The 23,830-nt window shown below is 38.5% G+C and overlaps 2 protein-coding genes and 1 pseudogene across 4 annotated transcripts in view; 2 read left to right on the top strand and 1 right to left on the bottom strand.

The window, feature by feature from the left end:
* The window catches only part of myrf (myelin regulatory factor), a 35,938-nt gene extending 32,976 nt beyond the window's left edge, over nucleotides 1-2,962 (bottom strand). For all 3 annotated transcript variants that reach the window (XM_088340111.1, XM_088340114.1, XM_088340112.1), the window contains exon 1: nucleotides 2,520-2,962. In XM_088340111.1, coding sequence (XP_088196237.1) covers nucleotides 2,520-2,565 — 46 coding nt within the window. In that variant the 5' untranslated portion in view covers nucleotides 2,566-2,962. The remainder of the gene's footprint in view (nucleotides 1-2,519) is intronic.
* Nucleotides 2,963-4,138: 1,176 nt separating this feature from the next.
* Nucleotides 4,139-4,287, top strand: LOC148362631 (U2 spliceosomal RNA; annotated as a pseudogene).
* Nucleotides 4,288-16,040: 11,753 nt separating this feature from the next.
* The window catches only part of eps8l2 (EPS8 signaling adaptor L2), a 29,218-nt gene continuing 21,428 nt past the window's right edge, over nucleotides 16,041-23,830 (top strand). Inside the window, exon 1 of the mRNA XM_088340110.1 lies at nucleotides 16,041-16,228. The gene's annotated coding sequence lies outside the window, so the exon portion shown is untranslated. The remainder of the gene's footprint in view (nucleotides 16,229-23,830) is intronic.

The raw sequence follows: 23,830 nt of genomic DNA, 5'->3' as shown, positions 1-23,830 counted from the left end.
ACAACGAGGACAATGGCAAATAACTTTGTAAATCTATGATTTTCCGAGCAACTCTACCTGTATATAGAGTCAAGTCACATTTATTTGGAAATCCCCTAATTACAAAATGACTGCACAGGTTACAATTACACCATTCCCTAATCTATCCATCCATTCATTATCTGCACCACCTATCCTAAGTAGAGTCGCGGGGGTGCTGGAGCCCATCCCAGCTATCTTTGGGCAGTGGGCAGGGGACAACTGAACTGGTTGCCAGCCAGTCGCAGGACACAAAGGGTCACACAACTCACTCGCTCATTCTCACCTAGGGATAATTTGGACCGGCCAATTATCCTGATATGCATGTTTTTGGAATGTGGGAGGGAATTGGAGTACCCGGAGAAAACCCATGCAAGCACGGGGAGAACATGCAAACTCTGCACAGGTTAATTCGATCCCACGACCTCAGAAGCGTGCCGCAAACGTGCTAACCACTCGGTCGCCGTGCTGCCCCTCCTTGATCTATATCATGGGGAAATAAAACATGGACTAACGGGCTCACCACCCTAAAATTGCCGGTGAAAAACGTAAATCTTACATCGTATGGAAAAATAGGTTTTCATATATTTTTTATGGATTTCTTTTGAATTTTTGGTTGCTGTTTAATAACTGCACTATCCTAAATTGTATTACTGTTATGATTCAATATTATCCATTGCAACTATTGTTGTGATTGATTTACAACTCAGTTTTGCCTATTTATCCTGACAATTTTTTTCCAGTCTTATTTTCTCTTTTAGGAATTTATTACAAGTGTATCGTGAAGTCTCATTTTTGATTCGTTCACCACATTGATATCAGTGATAGTAAAGACAATTCTAATTCTAAATTGAATGCAGTGTCTCAAACAAATAAGTGACTTCTCCAGGACTCCCAGTGTGCCTCTGGTGCCAGTCTATGATATGAATGAACAAATTCACTTCAATTGGTGTCCCTATTCTAACCAACAACAGCGCAACCACACGTTAGATATTCAATATTTCACTGACATGCAAAGGTCTGGAAAAATACCCAAACTTGGTCTGTTCTGCGCCTGCGCAGATTTACTCAATGCTTGTCAGGAATATCCCTCTTGGTGGTATTTTACGATAAGTGAAAGTAAGTTAGAACAGAACACAGAACAATATATGAAGGTAGTGACTGCAAACACAAATACAGCACTATTGTTTTTTTTTTAGGTCTGACTCAGTCCAATGATATTTGAATGCAAGCTTCATGTTTGTGTCCATAACTATATATTTGCTTGTCTTGACACTGAACCTAAGGATACATTTTTGCCCTTATATTATTTAAATAATATATTTGTATTTAAAAAGGTGTATTTTAATGATAATTTATTATACTTTTATTACAACCGTTTCAAAAACAACAAAATAAAGCATAATAATTTAGTTTTAATACTTCTTTGGATTGAAAAAACAAACAAATATAGAGCAGTAATTGAAGTGAGTAAAAATAAAAATACCATCTTTACTGAAACCTTTAAACTATGCAGCTGTAACAATTGAAAAACCCAGACCGATATCAATATTTTGCTTCCTTAGTGTCTTTATCATTTAAAAAATCAGTAGGACAAGTCCCTCAACGGCAACAACATCAAAAAGGGACTCAAAGCATCAAAAAGCAAGCACCTATTTACTTTTCATGGCCAAGCTGACATTTTAACATGAGAGAGGGTGCCTCACTTACAGCTAGAGAGAGAACATCTCTCTTTACTCCCAACGAAAGAATGTAAACATACTAAATTCCTGTCAAAATGGCACGGAACCTTTGACAGTGTGGCTGCGGACACAAGTTAATAGTTTGTGTGAACTATAAGTATTTGCAAAGATATTTGATTATCCATAACACTAGTGAGATCCTTTATGTGCACCTGACTTCCAAGGGACACTTGACAATGATAGTCTGGTTCGTTTATGAGCTCGGAAGTGTTTGTGAAGGAGTCAATCAGACATGTGTTAATGTGTATGTATCCCCTGTGATGTATGTCATTTATTATAAGAAAGTGACTCAAACCCAATTCTGTGGTGGATTAAAACCAATACAGTGTTCTTAAAAACATTCAAAGCATTGATGAATACAACTCCATCAGTCCTATATTTTTTACAATATCACTATATTTTGCAAATTATATTAATGCAATGTTTGAAATTCCACACACAGGAATTGACATTCCTCAAGCTGCAACTCTTTTGCCTTTACAAAACAGACCATTTATCTTCCTAACTTAAATTCCTGCAACTTCCCCCAAAAGTTCAACTTGATCTGCTACCCATCACACGCACTTTGCTGCGGCCCCCTTTAACCTCCAGCTTGCTTGAATTTTTGGGGTTAAAAGCGTCGATAACTAAAACGTTCAAGTTCAAGTAAATTAACCTAGACAGGTAGCTTGAGTCATATCAATGATTGTGTGTCATATTTGGGCACAACTAAAACACTTTAAAAGCTAGTTCCAACATGTAACCAATGCGTAATCTTACCTTCAAAAAATCTCTGTAGAGCTTCAGTTTCATCTACCACGTCCATCCTAGCGGGACCCACATAAAAAATCCATTAAAAATCCTCCCCTTCCTCCGAACGACAGCAATTCGGATGGGGGCGACGTTTACAGATGCATCCCAATGCCCAAAGTCGGAACTTTGAAATATGACTTTAATCCAATCCAGCGCGCGAGCAGCGTCTTTTTCCTGTCTCCTCGAACGTGCGGAAGAAGCACGCAACTTTCTCAAACAAATTCGCAGGTGCGATAGTCTAATTTTATTTTTCAGTGCATCTTGCCTTCAGCTGACACGTGTCTCCGCAAGCATGTAAGAAATGGGAGAAAAATCTTCAAGGATAGTTCATCACAGCACGCAAATGTTGCGCGTAAAAGCTGCGTAAAAGTCACCCGCGGTGGAGGGGGGTTGGTTTCGATCCTCCTGCCGCTCCCTCTTGGAGAGGATGTGCGCATAGGGGCAAGAGAGGGCTCGGAGGAGAGCAGATAGGACAGGTGAGGGATGGGCGGCACGTGGGTAGGGTCAGAAGAGCCACAATGATCCAATACGTACTTTAAACTGCTTTAATTTAGTTTGACGCGGAGGGAATCGCATTTTGCCGGTTTCAAAAGTATTAGTCGACTCTATTGGTATTTTGAAAAGTTAAACGGCAGCGGCTTGCACGCTTCTGCCATAAATTAAAAGTGCCTGTTCACGGATGAGCGCCTCTACTCAAAAGCATTAATGTAATAAATTAACCATTTTAGCACACGTGCTTATTGATCTAATGTTTGTAGAAAACGGTAAATCATAATCAAGTTAAAAAACAAACAAAAACAAACAAAAGACAACTTTTTATCGACAATTATTCAAAATAAACTTTTCTAACGAGACATGACTAGGGTTGGGTAGGGTTACTTTAACTTGATAACTTTCAATTACTTTTGGATTACTCCAATACCAAATATGCTAAAAAAAAACAAAAGAAACTAAATATGAATAAAATGACTAAATTTTGTGCAGATTTGGGGAGTAACGGAATACATGGAACGGCAAAAATGATGTTGGCAAGCTGTTTGGATTTATTTTCATTTTGTTTGTGTCACATTTTATGTTAGTTTTGCCAGAGATCAAAGGGATCAGAGCCAGGAGAGAAAGCTTACCACGTGTTGTGAGTCATAATTTTATTCATATTTAGTTTCTTTTGACTTTTATTAGCATATTTGGTATTGAAGTAATCCAAAAGTAATTGAAAGTAATCAAGTTAAAGTAACCCAACCCAATCCTGTCATATGACAGATGAGCAGGAGCTCCAGTACCACCTACTGGCTATCAGTGCATGATGGTATTTTTTTAAGTACGAACCAGAAACATTACAAAAGATGGTTATATAAATTTGAAGAAAAATACGAACGGCTTGAGTTGTACTTTTAAAATGTGTTGATCGGTAAACAGTCATCAAAATCCAACAATCTGTCAGTTTACTTTAGGTCAAGTCAAGTCATATTTATTTGTATTGCCCTGAATCACAAAATGTCTTAAAAAACTCACAGGTTACAATTACACCAGCAACGCTTTATTGCTAGGACCTTAACTTGGCCTAGCAAAGCTTTGATGCTAGGTCCTTACCTAGCTTGGCCTTAGTTGGCTGTGATTGCTAAGTCCTTAGCTTGGCCTTTTGATTTTTGCATTTCGGAGATGGAATAAGAGCTTGCTCTGTCCACTCCACGCATCGGCCCGGTATTGCAGTACCTCCGGGAACGGTGCATTCGCAATGATCGCAGCAAGGCTTTAGGGCTAGGACCTTAGCTTGGCCTTTTGGCTGAGAGTAAGTGTCCCGGCTCCTAGGCTTTGTAGCGTATTATGAACTGACCGATAATGGATAATGGATAATGAATAACGAAAATAGAACAATAACCCTTAAAAAAACCCCATCCCCTGATATTGAAGAAACCTGCGGGTAAGGAAAAACTCGAAAACTTCAGCATGAGGTAAATAAGAACCCTTGAGAAGGGGCATCGCACGTGGTAATCCCACTTCCAGGATGACCAGTGTGCAATAGATTTGAGTAACAGTACACAAATAATAGTGAACATCAGTTAAAACAAGACATAGGTAATATGTTGGAACTCGTCCAGAAAGTGCATGACAGCAACAACAACTCAAGCCTGTAAAATTGCCCGAAGAGTCCATGACAGCATCGACGCAGTTTCCCATATATTCCGGCTGGTCGACATGCTTCAGGTCCAGACGCTGGTCTGCTGACTAATTTCGAATCGTCTTTCTCCCTTCTATCACCACCAGCCAGAGTGTCAGGAAGGACAGGAAAACAAAAGTATGAGGTAGGCATCAATTATGAGCTAATGAATAGTAGTGGGTTTTAAGTCTCGATTTATAAACTTCCACTGAGGTTGCAGATCATATCTCTGTCGAGAGCATTCCACAGCCCGGGGCCCGGATGGAGAACGCTCTCGAGCTTGCAGACTTCTGCTTGGCCCTTGGAGTCACGAGTAGACTGTCTTTTTCCAAGCAGAGGCTCAGTGCAGGAACATTTTGGGAAATCAAATCAAAGAGCTAGCCTTACATTTTATAGGCTAACACAATCAGGGATGGGCATATGTCCATATTTCAAGCCATTCATATTTATGATAGACAATATCAGTATTGCCAACATTCTTTTGTGGGCGTTTTACAATCGGGAACTTCAAATAAAAAGAAATAACTGATAATTGCCACTTCTTAATGTAACGTAAAACTACGCATGTGCTATTTGATTTGGACTGAGAAATGTTTTTATTGTTGATGAGTTTTAAAGTTTAGTAGACAGTCAAAATAAGGAGAAAAGACATTAATGGATTTGCAAAGACAACATGAAGAGAGACTTATTCTCAGATAAGAGATTCCAACCAGTTATAGAGGCCCTCCGCTGAGCCCTATCTCTTCATGAAATCTGCTAGGATCTGCCCTAAAGGGTGTGGAATCAAAGAACAGGAACGTGATTGGACGGCAGTGACAATTTTGTAAACAGTTCATAAGACTCAAAACAACAAACAATAATAGATTAATCTGGCATCCTACGCAATCTCCTAGGCAGGTATCTAATATTAAAAACAGAATCGACTTATTAATCATTATTGAAAACAATGCAGTGAACTTTGTGTACAATTAGATTTGATGTGGCACTCAAGGATAAATATGTAATAAAGACTTAAAAAAGGAAAATACGATTAAAATAAGTGTCATGATTACTGATGTGACTCACCTGTGCCCGCTCATTTGGCGCCAACCGCCGCGGGTTCTGATTGGCTCCCTGTCCCGACTTAAACCCAGTCCTGTCAGTCCCCTGTTGTGAGTTTGTCTGCGAACCTCAGTATATACTAGGCAATCCTGACCACGTCTGCTCTCCCGTCCCGGCTTACAACCTCTATTTGTCCCCGACTACGTCTACTCTCCCGTTCTGGCTTAGAACTCGTTTCCGACCCCGACCACGCCTTGCTCTTCCAGTCCTGGCTACTGACCCGTTTTTTCCGTCCCTGAAAACGCTCGCTACGGAAGATCCACTTCCGTGTTCGGATCACAATCCGAGTGCGAGAGCGACTTGTTTCCCGCGTCCAGCGAAGACCGGATCGTGGGCACAGCCCTTCCTCTTTCCTTCAATAAAACTTGAGAGAAACGTAACGCAACTGGGTCCTGTCTCCGTTCTGGTCCTGACAAAAAGGAAAAAATATTCAGTGCTTTGAAAATGTCCTAATTTGTAAATGCATCAGAACAGAAGTACAATGAAAAAGTAATTCAATAATATTTGGAAGCCACATTTCATTCTATCTATCTATTTATCTATCTATCTAACTACACTGGTCATATCCCTCGAGAGGGGTGATCGACAGCAAAACACCACATACAAAAATCAAGAAATAAAATAAATTTGAAAAATAAATTAAATAAAAATGAAAAAAGTAGCAAAAAAACACACACAAAATTTTTTGGACCATGGCCAACACAAATGCCCAAACACCCAAACAAGTTAAGCAACTCGATGTCCAAGTTGGTCATGCTTTCGTCCCTCTAGATGAATTGGGACACAAGAAAGTGGCCATGTCACTCGGGTCAGGGTGACACAACACACTCTTTTGTTCAACAGCAGGGCCCGACAGCTTTCACTGGTTTACCCCTGCCGCATCATACGGGTGCCCTGCCCATCCCTTAGAACGCGTCCAAACATCCTAATATCCTTTCACAACACATCTCCACTCATTCCTATCACCAACAAGAGTTCTAGCTTCCATTACATTTAGACCTCTTTCCTGCAGGGCACTCATAACACTATCCATCCAAGTCAATCGCGGCCTTCCTCTTGGTCTCCTTCCATTGACTTCTGCTCTGTAGATCCTCTTCAACATTTGCTCTTCATCCATCCTCTCCTTCTGTCCAAACCAACCGAGTACTTTCTTATCCACACATTTGCTCAGTTCCACTACTACTCCAGTTCTGTCTCTCACGATTTCATTTCTCAATCTATCCAATCTTGTCACTCCTAACATACTCGTCAAACACTTCATCTCAAAAACATTTAATTTCCTTCTCAAATCTGTGTTCAGGCTCCAAGTCTCTGCACCATACAAAACAGTTGGCACAATCACACTTTCATACAGTCCCCTATCAACATCCATACTCATACTCTTGTTGCTCATCACTCTCCTCAGAGCTCCCAAACCTTTGCTTCCTCGATTCACTCTGTGCAATAACTCGCACTCCATACCACCAACAGCAGCCACATCCCAACCCAAGTACCTAAAGCTTTCAACTTCCTCCAGCACCTGTCTATTCAGCCTTATTTCCAACGACATACCCACTCCATCACGTGAACACTTCATCACCTACTTTTACCAACATGCACACATAACTTATGTCTATCACATACTCTTCCAAACTCCATGACCAACCTTCTCAATGTTTCCTCGGAATCAGCCACAAGCGCTTTCATACCTGTCAATTTAAGTTTTTCATGTATTTTATACATGTTTTGATCATTCCAAATTGTGTACGCAGTAAAGCAATTTTTGTACAGGAAAAAAATATAATCCTGTACTCATTTTTTGTTCAGGATCTTGTCTTGCCCATTTCAGATCTAATCCGGTAGCAGAAGATTGGTAATATTGTCGCATTATTTTACACAGTCTGTCTTGTTATAAATAAATAGGGCCTGTGTTGTTTTTGTATGGTCGATTAAAGCTAAAAAGGGGAATTGCAATCATGAATAAGGGGAGCTACCCTAATGGAAGAATGATAGGGTTATTTTTATTTTCGTTGAGGTTTTGGCTAGTTATGCAACCACCTATTCTCGAAAGTCAATTTGTGTCTGAGTGGAGGTCCAAGTTCTTTGAAGAACTGGTTTTAGGGAGCTTATCTTGGCTTTCTATATGCTTAAGTTATTGACAATATAGGTCTTGTTGTCCTGCTCGAATTATGTTTTGGGCCTGATTTTGGTCCATTTTTGCTGCTGCTAAATGCTATTGCACTTATTTTCATTAAACTATTGTTACGATGCACAATTATTTTTATTTTTCATTCGCAAGCATTACACTATTATTATAACATAGGCCATTAGATTGTGTAGTGCAACTGAAAACGAGTGCTACCAAGCACAAGGAAGATTACAAACTATGGAGACACAATGACCAAATACTATAATTTTCCTTTTCAGTTTTTAGCCCATCCTTTCAAGAGGTTTTTGTTTTTCGGGGGGACCCTTAGCAGCAAGATGATGGACGGATGTCATCTTATGTAAAATAATCACAAATGTATTGTCTTAAGAGTATTTTCCAACTCATATATTACTTGGCTCTTTGACGTTTTCTTACCACTAGGAGGCGCTAAATAAAACACAACGTTATCAATAAGTTTTTTTCTTGCTTTTATCATTTTTAGAGTCTTTATTACACGTCTACTCTGGAGTGCCATGTCTAACTTTGTTGCATACAATGTTTCACAATGCTCATATCAATGACAATACAGACAATTCAATCCAATTCTAGACAATTAAATTAAACCCAATGCAATACAACCCAATCCTTCCATTATCTGCACTGCTTATCCACAGTAGGGTTGCTGGGGTGCTGGAGCCCATCCCAGCTGTCCTCGGGAAGTAGGCGGGGGACACCCTGAACTGGTTGCCAGCCGGTCGCAGGGCACACAGGGACAGACAACTCACTCACTCGTTCACACCTAGGCACAATTTGGACAAGCCAATAACCCTGACAGGCATGTTTTTGGAACATGGGAGGAAACCCACGCAAGCACGCGAGAACATGCAAACTCCGCACAGAAAGGCAAGTAGCTGGATTTGATGTCATAACCTTTAGAACTGTGCTGCGGACGCGCTAACCACTCCTCCACTGTGCCGGCCCAATTTAATCCAATCCAATTCAATTTAATTTAACTGTGGGAGGTATGACATATTTTCAAATTAAGTCTAGAAATAAGGTATGAAAACTTGTTTTTTATACCTATGTATAGGTATGGATTAAGATACATATTTTTCACAGTCTTGTGCGCTTGTTTTAGGTGGTTATGACCCTGGAGAAGATATTGTCTCTGAGTATGTTTTAATCATTGTTTTAAAGGACCTGCCGCATCTACCAGAGGGGAAAACTATTTTTCGGGGAGTGGTTTTCTTTTGGGTGTCAGCAGAACAAACAGTATCAGTATTTGGCATCAGTATTAGTGTTGACCCAGGATTTCACTTCTTGTGTTATCAGTAACAAAAATATCAAACATCCCCACAATGAACATTGAAATATGTCTCTTTTTTATCAGTAAGTTTTTCATGCTGTGCACCGTCCCAACAGCTGGATAATAAATTGTATACATAAAACACACAACTTGGGTTTTAACTATGTAAATCTTTCAGGACACACGTCCTTACATCACATGTGGAGGAGGAAACACGTGTACTGAACTTTTAAAATGCCACGTTATGTTTGAGTTGGAAAAAAATCATTTGATTTACTGCAATGTGTACTCTAAATTGAAAAAAAAAGACATCATACTTTTTAGTTTGATGATTTAAGACACATCTGCGGCAACTCCGCAGCTTACATCAACAGGAGTGTTTTGCGTTAAAGCCTGGCGAGGAGGGGAGGACTTGAGCGAATGATCCATTTCTCTGGTGCTTATCAGCTGCACCCCCACCCACATAACAATGCCACTGTGTGCAGCCCCCGCAGCCTGGACGCCCCCATGCGCCACATGTGAGATGCTGTTGTGTTGTCCTGTCCCCCCCACAGCTGGAGCATCTCCCTCTTCACCCAGCTTCACCCCCAGCGTTTTTCCTCCATTCAGGGCAAACAACGCCTCCCTTCTTGCGGCCACACTATGCAGATTGTTCCAGAGGACAAGCGAGACAGAGAGGAGGATAGATGCGATGGGGGACAATGAAACAGCTGGCCATGTTAAAACAGTTCATTTTGCTTTTCTAGATCTTTTAGTATTTTTATATTATTATCATTATTCATATATTTGTTTTGCACAATAAAAATGAGGTCAATAAAACAATCAGTTTCCATTCATTGTAACCGTGTATCTGATGATCAGTGGGCGAAAAATAAAATGGCAATCAATGCAAAGTGAATTGAATAGTCTGTAATGTCATTGATAGCAACGTTGTGAAACATTGTATGCAGCAAAATTAGACATGGCTCTCCAGGGTGAACATGCAATGAAGACTGAAAGAGAAAAAAGAGAAAAGACTGTCAGGATAAATAGGCAAAATATTTACAATTTAGGGGTTAGAGTTGACCTAACTTATAATAATAGTGCAATGAAAAAGTATAGTGCATCATAACAATGGTGCAATAACTCTTAGCAGCAACAAGTCACAAAGTATATATTTTAAGCAGTTCTTGCAATAACATTTGGCAACAACCACAAAAAAACAAAACAAAATAAGTCACAAGATATCATTTTCAGTTATATGTGCTTGTTTAGGGTGGTGATGGCCTTAGGGAACAAGCTGTCTCTGAGACTGTTTGTCCTTGTGTAAAGGCACCTGTAGCACCTACCAGAAGAGAACAGGTCAGTGAGGTGGTGCCAGTGGTGGGAAGAGTCCTCTATCACGTTGATGGCTCTTCTGCGGTATCGCAAGCCGGCAATGTCCTCTTTGCTGGACAGAGGGCAGCCGATGACCTTCTGGGCTGTGTTGATTACTCTCGTTATAATTTTCCTGCCCGCTGCCATGCTTCCACAAAAGTCTGAGGTATAACTTGTAAATACCATATAGCCAAACATAAAGTTGGTGATGTATATTACGGAACGGATTAGCTTTGCTGGCTGTATACAATTTCATTAATTTCTGTCACTGTTTAACTGTGGTGTTCAGGGTTTAACGTGTGGTGAAATGAGACTTTATTATAAACCTAAATTACCGGTATTGTTTATCAATATTGGCACAGGTTCTAAATCTCAATTTTCCACATGGCCACCACCATCCTTAACAATCGCTCTAAACTGTAAAAAATATATATCTTTCCAGTGGCATTGAAAAAATGATCACTCATTTTTACTTATCAACTTATCTGGGAATTTTTGTCTAATCTGCATAATTAAAGGGACACTGTGTAATATTTGACCATTAGATGCCGCTGTATTGTGTAGTGCAACTGAAAACGAGTGCTACCAAGAACAAGGAAGAATACAAACTACGGAGACACAAAGCGACCAAATAGCATAATTTTCTTCTCATTTTCTCACTCATCCTTTCGAAAGGATTTTGTTTTTTGGGGTACCATTAGCAGCAAGATTTTTGCTCATTTTTCCAAGCAATATATTGTTAGGATGTATGACGTTTTGAGGCGCTAAATAATACACTAAGTCCTTTTAATGGGGTGGTTAGCACACACGGGGCAGAGGTTAAGAGCTCAAGTCCAGCTGCCGCAGCCTCCCCATGTGGAGTTTGCATGTTCTCCCCGTGCCTCCGGTTTCATCCCACGTTCCCCAAAAACATGCATGTCAGGTTGATTTTCCCTAGGTGTGAATAAGGGTGAGTTGTCCGTCTCTGTGTGCCCTGCGACTGGCTGGCAACCAGTTCAGGTGTCCTCTGCCCACTGCCCGAAGATGGCTGGGATGTGCTCCAGCACCCCCGTGACCCTACTGAGGATAAGCAGGCAGATAATAGATGGATGGATGGATATTTGTACACATATATATATATATATATATATATATATATTTAAACACTACTATAAAGCACCTGATATAATTGACAGAATTTCATTTTCAATAAAAAATATTTTTCTGCTTGAATAAATGTTTAAAATAAAATGCATTAAACTACATTGTTTATTTGAAAATGTATACATCAGAAAATGTACTTAGCGGATGCCCCACAAGATTTAAAAATCAATCAATTACTAAAAACTAAGTATGTACTGTAGGCGGTTCGAGTATTAAAATCAGCAGCTCTTAGAGTACCACAAACGGGAGCTATAATATTATCTGTGGTTTTCACACGATCATGGCTTGAGAACAAGTCATTTCAACTAACGAGTCACGTTGACCAGGTATGTTCTATTTTTTATAATTATAGTGAGATTTTTTCTCCCACACATTACGTTGGATATGCTGCTCATTATTATTGAGTTACTGCCTTTTAAAGAAATGCCATCATGCTGTTCTTCCTAAATGGAGGCCAAATAATGGATCCTTTATGAATAAATATTTACATTTGATACATGTGTGTCATTCACGTTTTTTAAGCACATGCATCCAGACTTTATTATTACTTTCACCGTTTTTAAGAGATGTTTACTACCACATTTTGTGAATCAGATACTGATACCGATACACAACATTTTGAGTAGTTATTGATTCCGATACTACAGACGGATATCCTTTGCAGTCCCTTCTCAAGGTTTCTTCATTTTCCTCATGTTTAGGTTTCATAGGTTTAAGATAAGGGGATGGTGTAATAATAGTCTGTGGTTTGCAATAATCTGTGGTCTGTGCAGCCCTTTTAGATTCCTTGTGATTAAGGGCTATATTTTCCTCTGAAAAATCATTAGATTTGTACATTTTAAGAAACACCTTTAAATCCCAACATTTTGATTCCCTTGATATTGCATGTATTAAATGGCACTTTACCATCTTTCATTTCAGGTTCCTGGTTGTTAAATGGCCAATAGAAGGCAGCCTATATTGGTATCAGCTCGCACGGTGAGTATTTAAACCATACAAAGGGCTCATATCTGCACTGATAACAATACTTGATAAGAGTACTCACCCGTCCTTGATTTTGAAAGTACATATTCAAGTATTTTAGCCAATTGAGTGCAATCAACAACAATCGAGGCAACATTCACCCTTTTAATCATACATATTCACAACACAGCCACAACCTGAAGCCATGTAATTAGCATCTCAGGGTTTGTTCTTTCCTTTTGTGTTCTCTGTATAAGACTCAGTTTGAATCATTAATCACTAAGTGATTCATTTAAGTGATACTTTACACCCAAGTGTAATTCTGCCACATCCTCCCAGGGTAGAAAAGAAACCAGGGCAGCATCAGACTATCAAAAGGTGTACTTCTCCCCCATTTGCTATAATCTGCATTATTAACACAATAAAATGATTGAGACATTTCCGTTGATCAATCAAGAATCCAGGATTTATGACATTTTGTTTTTTTAATTGTATGACATAAATAACCAACACTGTGGTCTGTGCAGCCCTTTGAGACTGTAGTTTGCAATAATCTGCGGTCCGTGCAGCCCTTTGAGACTCCTTGTGATTAAGGGCGTCACAAATAAATATGACAATATTCAAATTTTCCGAGACAGTCCTGGAGTTCCGTTTTTTTTCATGTTAAGATTTGTGATCCGTGACGATAACCTGTATCCTGTGATAGAGGGCGCAGTTGCTCTCTGAATGACCAAAAAGAAACAAAGTATGTATTTAAGTAAGCTATACAAGAGTGAAAGGATGGAATTCAAGGCCAAAATAATCGGGTAAGTGAGTGTGTTGGGATTTAAAACATTGTCACATCTGCTTTAAATTTGGGGGGAAATAGGCATTTGATCATGCATTATAATTAGTCTCTCCTTAGACTAATAAAATTATATTACAGATAACCTTTTGCACACCCAAGAATTTCCATCTACATTTCCGCCTGGTGTTCTTCACACAGGCATTTTTTTTAGCTCTGACAAGTTCAGTTAATGATCAAGCTCAATATAAAGGTTTCCATAGTAACTGGCATAAAAACAAATCACATCAAGACCTTGAGCAACAGTAGAGCACATGGGTCAAACCTTTGTTTGGATAGGCTTTCATCACCCTCTCCTCCTTTTGCATGGGCCTTTTTTACCCCCGCAGTGAGAAAAACTGATTTTGAAAGACTAAAACAACATGATGAGAAGGACTTTATCTATTCAGGGGTTCCTGGTGCATACCATAAGGATCCAGAAGAATAGGTTTCGCATTGAATGATTTAGGTGAGGTGGCTTAGTCACTTGGTTGGAATATGTGTCTAAACTAGGAGAACATGCCACAGAAAATCCAAAATCCTCTGATGACACTTGCCCTTTTTCATTGTCCACCGTGACGTAGAACCCTCTGCAGGGGCAGGTTCCGTAACATGCAGTCAAGGGAGGCAGGTTTAAATGGTTAAATCTTCAGTGTTACAGTTAATTCTCATTTACATAACAATTTGTGGATTCATTTGTCAAAATTTGCTGATTTTTCATTTTATATTATGAATATTTTTATTTACTTGGTTGAAAAGTAGTGACACACAGTCAGGCAATTCACTTGTCATTCTGGAAGTATAGAAATTGATGGTTAAATTAATGGTTAAATTTGTGCAGCACGGCGACTGGATGGTTAGCGCACAGCCCCACGGAGCGGAGGTCCAGGGTTCAATTCCTACTGCAGCCTCCTTGTGCGTAGTTTGCATGTTATTCCCATGCCCGCGAGGGTTTCGTCCGGGCACTCCAGTTTCCTCCCACATTCCAAAACATGCACGTCAGGTTAATTGGCATATCTAAATTGTCCCTAGGTGTGAATGAGTGAGTGAGGTGTATGTCTCCGTGTGCCCTTCTCCTGGCTGGCAACCAGTTCGGAGTGTCCCCTGCCCACTGCCCTAAGAAAACTGGGATATGTTCCAGCACCCTCTGTGCCCCTAATAAGGATAAGAGGCGCGGATGATGGATGGATGGGTTATATTTAGTCAGTGTTAAAATTATTTGTCATTTAACTCCAGTCTTTTACAAAATCACTGAATTTTCACACTATAATCTGGAAATGTTTATTACTATAAGAAAGTGATGTATTACTGTGCCATTCACTACTTATGCAGTGTGAGACACACAAGTATTTTTCCTAATGAAAAAGGGAGCTAGTGAGAAAGATTTGGCGCACACCTTAGCCCCAAACATTTTTTTTTCGGGGCATGGAATTATTTTATAATTCTATCTATCGATGCTTTGATTCAAACGGAGCGCCACATAGACTTCCTTTGAAAGTTAAGGTAGGACAATAACACAATTGTTCCTGGTCTTTATATCAGGGGTCAACAACCTTTTGGAAGCTGAGAGCTACTTTTTGTTACTGATTGGTACAAATGGTTATCAGTTTCATATGCATTTTCAAAATGACAACTTATCATGTTATTACTATGTTGTTACTGCGTTATTAGCAGGTTGCAACTATTAAAAGTTGAGTTGAAGTAGGCTCAGTCAACCACGTAAACAATATGCAAGTTATAAATCTAATTTGCCGGAAAATTACCACCGCCTATCACTGGTGATCACTGAATCTTAGGTTTTATGTTAGAGTGGCGCCATAGGATTTCTTCTTCTAAGGGGGAATAATAATTGAGAAGCACTGGTATAGTGGCAAACTAACTGCAATTCAAGCATCCAGAAGTGGTTTTCTAGTTGCATTCACTTTTTTTCATTATGGAGGATTATCTATTTATTGATACTTTCACTTAAAAGGAACAGTTTAGGTAAGACAACAAACGTTATTTTCTATGTTATAGTTTATATATTGCTTTCTTGTTCTGCTAATTAAATGAACAAGATGTTGGGTTATTTATTTGTAAATCTGACTTTGCCTCACCAGACATAGGCCTCACCACATGTCACTGTTGGACAAGTTGTACCATATTTTGGTAATTCCACAGACAGGCGTGGATTAGTGGATTGCGGTAGTAGTAGGAAATTAACACGGCTCTTTTTTCAGTTTAGAAGCACAGAGCTAGATATGAACACCAGTCCAAGCCCAACAAATCCAGTGGTTACAAGATGACCATAAAAGAATATACAAAACAACCTTTGTATCATAGCCGCTTGAGTTTCTGTACAAACCAAATGAAACAAGAGTTGCATCCCACCCAGCTTTCAAGCATGACGACCACCCCACCCTCACTGAAGTGGCAAAGTAGCTCCTCCCCTCCACGTATTGAATTACCTGCAAGGCATCTGTCACTCACCTGGTCCCCCATTCAGTCCTTGGTGACGGCAAATACTTTTTGAGTGTGTTTGTGTTGTGTTGGTTCAAGGCAGCCGCAGAAACGCTCACAGGACCTGGATTAAACAGCTGTACACTCACTGGTGCTGTATTCCCTCCAGGCTTTTGTCTCTGTTGATCGGCGGGTGGTTGATGCTTCTGTCACCCCCTCATGTTGATCACCTTGAGCATCCTCTGCAGAAAACAAAAGAGTAAGTTCATCTTTTTGGGGCAACTTATTTGAAAAGTTTGTTATCTGGTGGTTATCTCAGTAGTAATTCTTTACATGGTTTCTGCCCATGTCAATCGAAATAGGACCCTACTTAAGCTTACATAAAGTAGGGTTACATTTATATTGACATTGGCATTATATACTATGCCACGTTCAGTGACAGAGCCATCACCATCCTAAACGAGCGTGCAAAACGGTCAAAAATGTATACTTTAGCTTACCATTTGGGAATTTGTGTTAGTGCTAAATGTTATTGCACTATTTTTTATTATATTATTGTTGCAATACACAATTTTTCATTGTACTAATTTTACAACTTAGGCACGCACTATACCTTCTAACAATATTGCCTATATATCCTGACATTATATTCTCCTAATTTTCTCTTTAAAGTCTGTTAAACGTGTTCACCTAGGAGTGCCATGTCTAATGTCATTCCCCACAATGGTTTACTATGTTATTAATGACAATAAACACAATTCAATTCTAATTTAATTTTTTTCGCAGCTGCATGCCTCTAGTCTTAAATAGTATGACAAAATGCAAGACGATCTTTGTAAACTTTCCCTCATGTAGCTTTTAGATCAGGGGATGGTGTAATAATAGTCTGTGGTTTGCAATAATCTGAGGTCTGTGCAGCCTTTTGAGACTCCTTTTGGCTATATAACATGTGATTATTTTCAAAATGAGTTCATTGATTATTACTTTCTTGATAAATCAAGAATTTTACCATCCTATTGGTATTAGGAAACTGTACATTGCTTTAATTTGATTGTGTAGAAAATGCACCAAAAATAATAGATTTTGACATTCTTTTATTTTACTTTTTGGTTTCAAGTCTTTATTACGTGTTTATCCTGGAGTGCCGTGTCTAATCTTGTTGCCAACAATGTTCAAGTCGAGTCAAATCATGTTTATTTGTGACGACCTTAATCACAAGAAGTCTCAAAGGGCTGTACAGACTACAGACTACCATTACACCATCCCCTGATCTAAAACCTACACGAGAGAAAGGAAAAACTCAAAATCCTGACTGAGCGTAAGGAAAATGAAGAAACCTTCAGAAGAGCCCGCACATGAAGTAATCCCCCTTCCAGGACAACCAGGCGGCGATAGCTTTAGCAAGGTCTTCAACAGACAATACACAGACACCCTCAACATAGAATATAGATGATAACAGAAGGTCTAGGTGACAGCTTCCTGTTCCAAAAACCTGACCCACACAGAATAAAGTCTATTGAAATTCATATGACAGCTTTAGACATGAAACCCCAGTTTTCAATTTAAGTTGGCTAAAGAAGGGAATGAGTGAATTGAATGTGCACAATGTGTTAACTTAGCGGCTAAAGACAACATCAATCACCATGTCTCTTTGTTTGCATCACCAAGCTGTTGCGTCAATCATGTTTCCAAAAGTTGAGTCATCACTTCCTATGTTAAGTTAGACAGGTTTATTGCTTTTAGCTATCACACATTGATAAAGCAAATCACTTTTTTGCTTTCATAAACTAGCTACACATTAACTACCAATTGATAAACACCGATTGCTAAAGTGTTTGTTTTTTTTCAAAGGTGCTCATGCGAATCTTTTTTACTCATCTTGTCATAATAATAAGTTGTCAACCAACCAATGAAGGAAGAATTTGATCAAGCAGCATTTACAAACACAAAACTTGGCGACCTTAATCCTCTGACAAATAGCTAACCCAAGTACTTAGGGTGAAGTCCATATTGTCCAAGTTGATCCCCCGGTCATGTTACATAAGTGGTATTGTGAACACACCCCTCGTGCCGTAATAATGTATTGTTTTGATACGATAATCACTTAAATATAGGATAACCATGGTAACAAGCCCTCATTTGTGCAGGCCAACTTGGCGTAAGGTCATGTTGGACTTGCTGAGTTGTATTACAGCCCGGATTGTAAATTATTTAAAAATGTATGTGTGAGGAATGAAGTCGCTTAACCAGGCACTCTTTAGCAGTGTAATGATGCTTCCGTCAAGTTTTATTTTATATTTATTGGTTAAATTTACTTCTATTGAACCGAGGCACAGAAGTTATGAATGCACATTTCCATTAATTCTGTCTCAGCTTGTTTCTTTATCAAATATTAGACTAAAATAATTTTTTGCACAATTATTGGCCTTTGAAAATGTAACGATCCGTCCAACCGTTTTCATTGCTGACATATATGTCGAAATATTAATTATTCGTGATTATAGTCGTTGAACAAATTGAGTAAAAGTTTGCGTTCTGGGTTCCTCCTCCACATGAAACAGAAGGTACTGGTTTCCATGCTTACCAGTAGTACCAGAAGCTTCCTGATCTTACTCAGAAACAGCACTTTCTTTTGGTCAGTGTTGATTTTTGGTGTAAAGCTCCATCCTGCCTTTCAGAGATGACCTTGGCAATGATCGGAAGCGGCCTGTGAACAATACTGATACTTGGAAAAAATTGACATGGGTTCTAGATTGCAAGTTCATGGGCCAATTTGTGCAATTAGTGCAAATGTGAATTTCATTGTGGAAGGGTGTTTAGTCCTGAATATCTCCAGAAATTATCAAAGACTGAAAAATATATACAATTTTGAAATTTAATAGAGGGATATATAGAAGGCAAACTTTTAGAAGAGAAGTCAACTTTGCTGGTTTTGTAAGAGAGGCAGGGATTAACTTTGATTGGCTGCTGGTCTTCATATAGTTTAAATTAAGGTCAACTTCAGGTCTTGTCAACCCTCTGAAAGGTATATCAAGTCCTTTTTCTTTTAAAAAAAAAGGGAATTCTCCTATCAGATTGAATCTTCTTTTCAGTTCAGAGGATATTGGGCCGGGTTTCCTTGGAATTGATGAGCTGGAGTGGCGTCATGGACAAGCTTGACTTAGAAACTTACCGTTAGATTTGAGCCAGGAGTGGCAGTGAAGAGTATTTACATTAAAGATCCCACAACAAGAGTTTGATGTGTATCGTAACTATCTTCCTGCTACAGAGGCCAGAATGATAATTTTGTCAAGTTAGCTTGTCCGGTGTTGCTAGCACAAGTTTAATGGCTACTTACACTCCATAGCTAGGCCCTACATCTGATAGTTGCTGAGTCCCGTGATTCAGTCATTCATTGATTGTCATTTGTTACTACTTTGCTCTCACAAACTTTTTTTTATGCTTGTTTCTGACTCTAGTCAATAATGCTAGCCGTTTAATTGTGGCCAGTTACTCACTGGCCTGTGGTTCATTGTCCATTTCTGGATTGCTTTCACAAACTTTTACTTTGATCTCTTGCTAGCCTCTCAAATTAGCCACTTAGGCTGGCCTTGTACAGCTTGAAAAAGGATTCCGGCTAACCATTCATTTTCGTGGTTCTGAGTAGACCAAGCTCTTTCTGAATATCAGTGTCAGTCACTGGGATTTATACTGATTTGTATGTCCTGCTTATCAATGAAATTCCTCTTTAGTTTTGCAAAAAACGATATTGAAGGTACCTTGGAAACCTTATAGACTTCTGTAGTGCGACTCATTCGAATGCACAAACTCATTTAGTGGTAAACTGCTACAAACGCCGTTGGTTATTATTGTTCAATATGGAGTCTACCAACATGGATGGCCTCTGTCCATTATACCGCTTATTTGCTTCAAGAAACAATAGGCTTACCAACACTACCTTGTAATGTTACCTTTATGCATTAACTACGATTTTCTCAGCGTTAAAACGCCACAGATTTGTAAAAAACATCTACTATTTTTTTGTTTTTTTTCCCCCAAGTCTAAATAGTAACAAAAATCTTGACTTGAGACTAGTATTTTTTTCGTCGAATGCTTCATCTTGAACTGAGATTAAGTCTTTGTGCGTCAATAAACTATTTCAACGATCGCATTAGATTTCGGTTTCAGTAAAAGTTTGCTACTTCCGGTTTTAAACAAGTACATGTTTTCTCTTTCAATATTCTGGAGACAAATTTGTGTTCATGCGCAAAAATAGTGCGTGTGATAACATCTACTGCTTTTAAATGTCAAAAGGTTGGCATGTTTAAATAGGGTACCAGTTCTACACAATTAAGAGTTGGTAAAGATTAAGCCAACATATTGGTATGCATATTTCCTTCCTTGATGTTTACTTTTCGATTATACAAACATACCAGTCATATATTTCACAAGTGCTTTAGTTTCCAGTGAGGCAAATCATTTGCCCTGCAGCGTTAATTTCAATTGTCTAACTCCTTTTGTTTGCAAAAATGTCAATCTAAAATTTGACTGAGCATTTGAGCAGAACGGGCCTCTAACATGAGAAATACTGGAAAGGTTGACATAGCCTCAACAAGAAAGGACACGCCTCAGTGACTCGCTTTGAAGGATTTGTGGATGAGCAACCTCATTCCAGCATGATTTTAAAACATCCAAACTTGGAAAAATTTCCACTGAACACAAAACTTGCAGGCAAATAACGCTATGAAAATCCATTTATGTTGCAATTGCGACTCTGTCACCAAACAATGACCTCAAAATAAACGTCTGGCTTTGTTGAACAAAGCGATTGGGGGAGTAGTGCAGTGGACCTTTTGACAACACCTGACACCCAACCTGTCCTCCTCTGCCTCCACCCATCCCCTAAGAGTTGGCTCCATTCCAGAGGAAGAAACAAAAGAGCTAAGAGACTCTTGGAGATAAGGATGAAAAGAGGAAGCAGGGCCCAAGTATAGCTTAAATACTTAAAGAACATCTTTATTGAGTAAATCGTGTGCTTTACTTTTCGTAAGGATCAACAATGAAACCAAACATTATAATAATTTCAGTTTTTCTAATGTATTTCATGCACTCTGCTGACAGAACCTAAACTTGCAGTAGGTTTAGTTTGCCTAACTGGTGCAATAATGTTTTGTCATATCAACCAGAAAGAGAGTCACATTAAAATTGTTGGTTGGTTGGTTAGTTAGTTGGTTAGATCCCTTAAACGTTAGGGTTGTAGGGGTACCATCTCCCGTGAAGTGTTTTGGGCAAATACAGTCTAGAAGCGCCCTTCACCCTTCAAGCCAACCAATGTTTTTAATCGGTCTCGAACTGGAAACCTTTCGCGTGTTAGTACAGTAAAATACATCACAGAGGACTTTTGGGTAGCAGGGATTTAAAGGTTCTTGGTGATACACATGGTTGTAAACAAATTAAAATCCCCAAAAGTAAAATACCCAAATTCCGTTATTTTGGGTTAAGGTTTGTTAGCTTTTTTTTAATCATAAACATGTTTTTTTTTTCATTGTTGATCTATTTTTTTCTTCCAAAGACTGAGTAAGAAAATATTCTTTGCCATAATAAATTGTGCAAAGAAATCATCCTCCATCCATTTTAGACCATGGCCATTTTGTCCCTGATCTGGATTGAAAATGAGATCGCGATTCATTTGAGTTAAAATAATGACCAATCCTGGGTCAGCTTTTTTTGTGAAACTCAGCTGTGATTAGCAGTTTCATCAGCCCCTTAAAATTGCAATTTTATATCTTAAAGGCACTCTAAGAAAAGATGGCCACTTTTGACGTTAGAATGAAAAAAAATCTGAGGTAGATTTGGTTTCTTAACTCATGTTTGGACTAGTAAGGACACATGTGTGTTATTGATGTGAATATTTTGGTGCGATAGGGAAAAAAGTGCTGTGCCGAAAACTTTACATTGTAGACACTGTCGGACTTTCCTGATGTTATAGTTGCTCAGGTTTAATTGTTAAGGTTGACCTGAGGTGACAAGCTCTTGTGCTATACCAGCAGTTAACTGTCTGTAATCAGGACAGAGATCTTTGGCAGTATAATTATGAAACCATATACCGGCATCTGCTCATTGTAGTGGAGTCTGCTCATTTAAATGTGGTTGGATGAACCAACATAAACAAACATAAGATTAGAAGTGTGTATTGTCATATGTACAGTAAAAGAACCCTGATTCACTGCTCAATGAAATTCTTACTTTGCTGTCTAAACATTTGCCAGCGCAATAAATCTAAGAAACTAAATTATGTTGTTTTTTATTTTTGTTAGTTGTTTTTCTAAACCTTCTCATCCTTATTGCACTCTGTACTATTTGCTTCTAGTTTATTTTTAAATAATACATTTACTTAAATTCCAAAACATGGTTAAAACCAATGATTCAGATTATGAAGGATGATTGTATACAGCAACTACACCCAGGCTATCATTTTTTTAAATGAGGCAACACATTTAAAATTTCCAACATATTTGCCTGCCATGTTTATTGGTCAAGTTTATTTCCAGACAACATGGCTAGAGTGAGGTTTTAATGCACACCTCATAAATAGCTAAAAATAATTTAATAATCACAACACACCTACATATGCATTCAATTACGGCCACATGTTGTTAATTTACTCTAAAATATACAAATATGAAAGCAATACTTGACAGTTTAATGTTTGTGTTCTACAGCACAAGTTTGCTTCTGATCCAAGTGAGGAATGTTCAGACATGCCTCAGTAATTTTTTATTCCAATTTAAAAAATGTAAAACAATAAATTAAGACAAGTTTAACACATTATTTTTTACTTGTAAATATTGTTTTTAATGTTTATGTTTCTTATTTATTTTTCATTTATTTTCACATTTTTTCAATTTTATTCTCAAATTTGTTTTCAATTGTTTTACTTTACTATTAGATAGGTGTGAACATCCCTCCACAAGGTTGGTTGCACATATTTGGGGTAGTTTACAAATCTCAAACTATGAGCTATTTTTCAAAACATATTTTTATATAAGACATAAATGTGGCAATAGTTAAATGCATTGAATACAATATGACTTTTTTTCTTTTAAATATTGTTTTATATGTTTTTGATTCTTAATTTTTATTGATTTTTATTTTTGTATATCTTATTGATTTTACAGACAGAAAAACAAGTAAATGAATAAAAATCCCCCCAAATTAGACTTCTAACCACAAAAATGGGACATTTGGTTAAAAAAATACAATCCCCAAAATTGAATAAATTGTAACATAATAACCCAAAGTATTTGATTTTTTGATTAATTAAAAGAAATATTAATTATAAAATAAATATAAAATTATAATTGTTAACAAATTATTAAAAAATCCTACAAAAAATGTGATATTTAAAAAAAGGCATCTTCAAGAAATAATATATTCCTCCTGGAGAGAGACGGGCAGCACCAGGCTGTACTCGCCCAAGACACACCACAGGAAATGTTACCCCTACAACCCTAGTGGTTAAGGGATCCACCAACCTACCAATGCATTCCTTAGTAGAACTATCATTCCACTGTCCATCCTTATAACAGTCTCTGCATTGCATACCTGCAGTGGACTGGAGTCATTGTGCATGGAAACCAATGGGCGGTTTTGTTGTGCAACAGCTTGTTAGTGTTGGTAGTGATAGGAAAGGAGTTAGATTCTAGCTGCTGGAGCGTGCCCCGTTTCTGTGTCGGTATGCGTTATATAACGTCATGAGGGCATGCCCTAACAGACAACGTGGAGGCCCTGTGCTCGCAGGTGACATTTCCTGCTCCTCTCATTTCAACCTGCACGCCAGATCACCTCCCTGGAGGCCACACTAATTACTACAGATGATCCG

Source organism: Urocampus carinirostris, chromosome 7 (assembly GCF_059441175.1).
Source record: "Urocampus carinirostris isolate Australia breed hairy pipefish chromosome 7, RoL_Ucar_1.0, whole genome shotgun sequence".
NCBI lineage: Eukaryota > Metazoa > Chordata > Actinopteri > Syngnathiformes > Syngnathidae > Urocampus > Urocampus carinirostris.
Note: the sequence above shows the minus strand (reverse complement) of the source record. Positions and strands in the feature narration are given on the sequence as shown.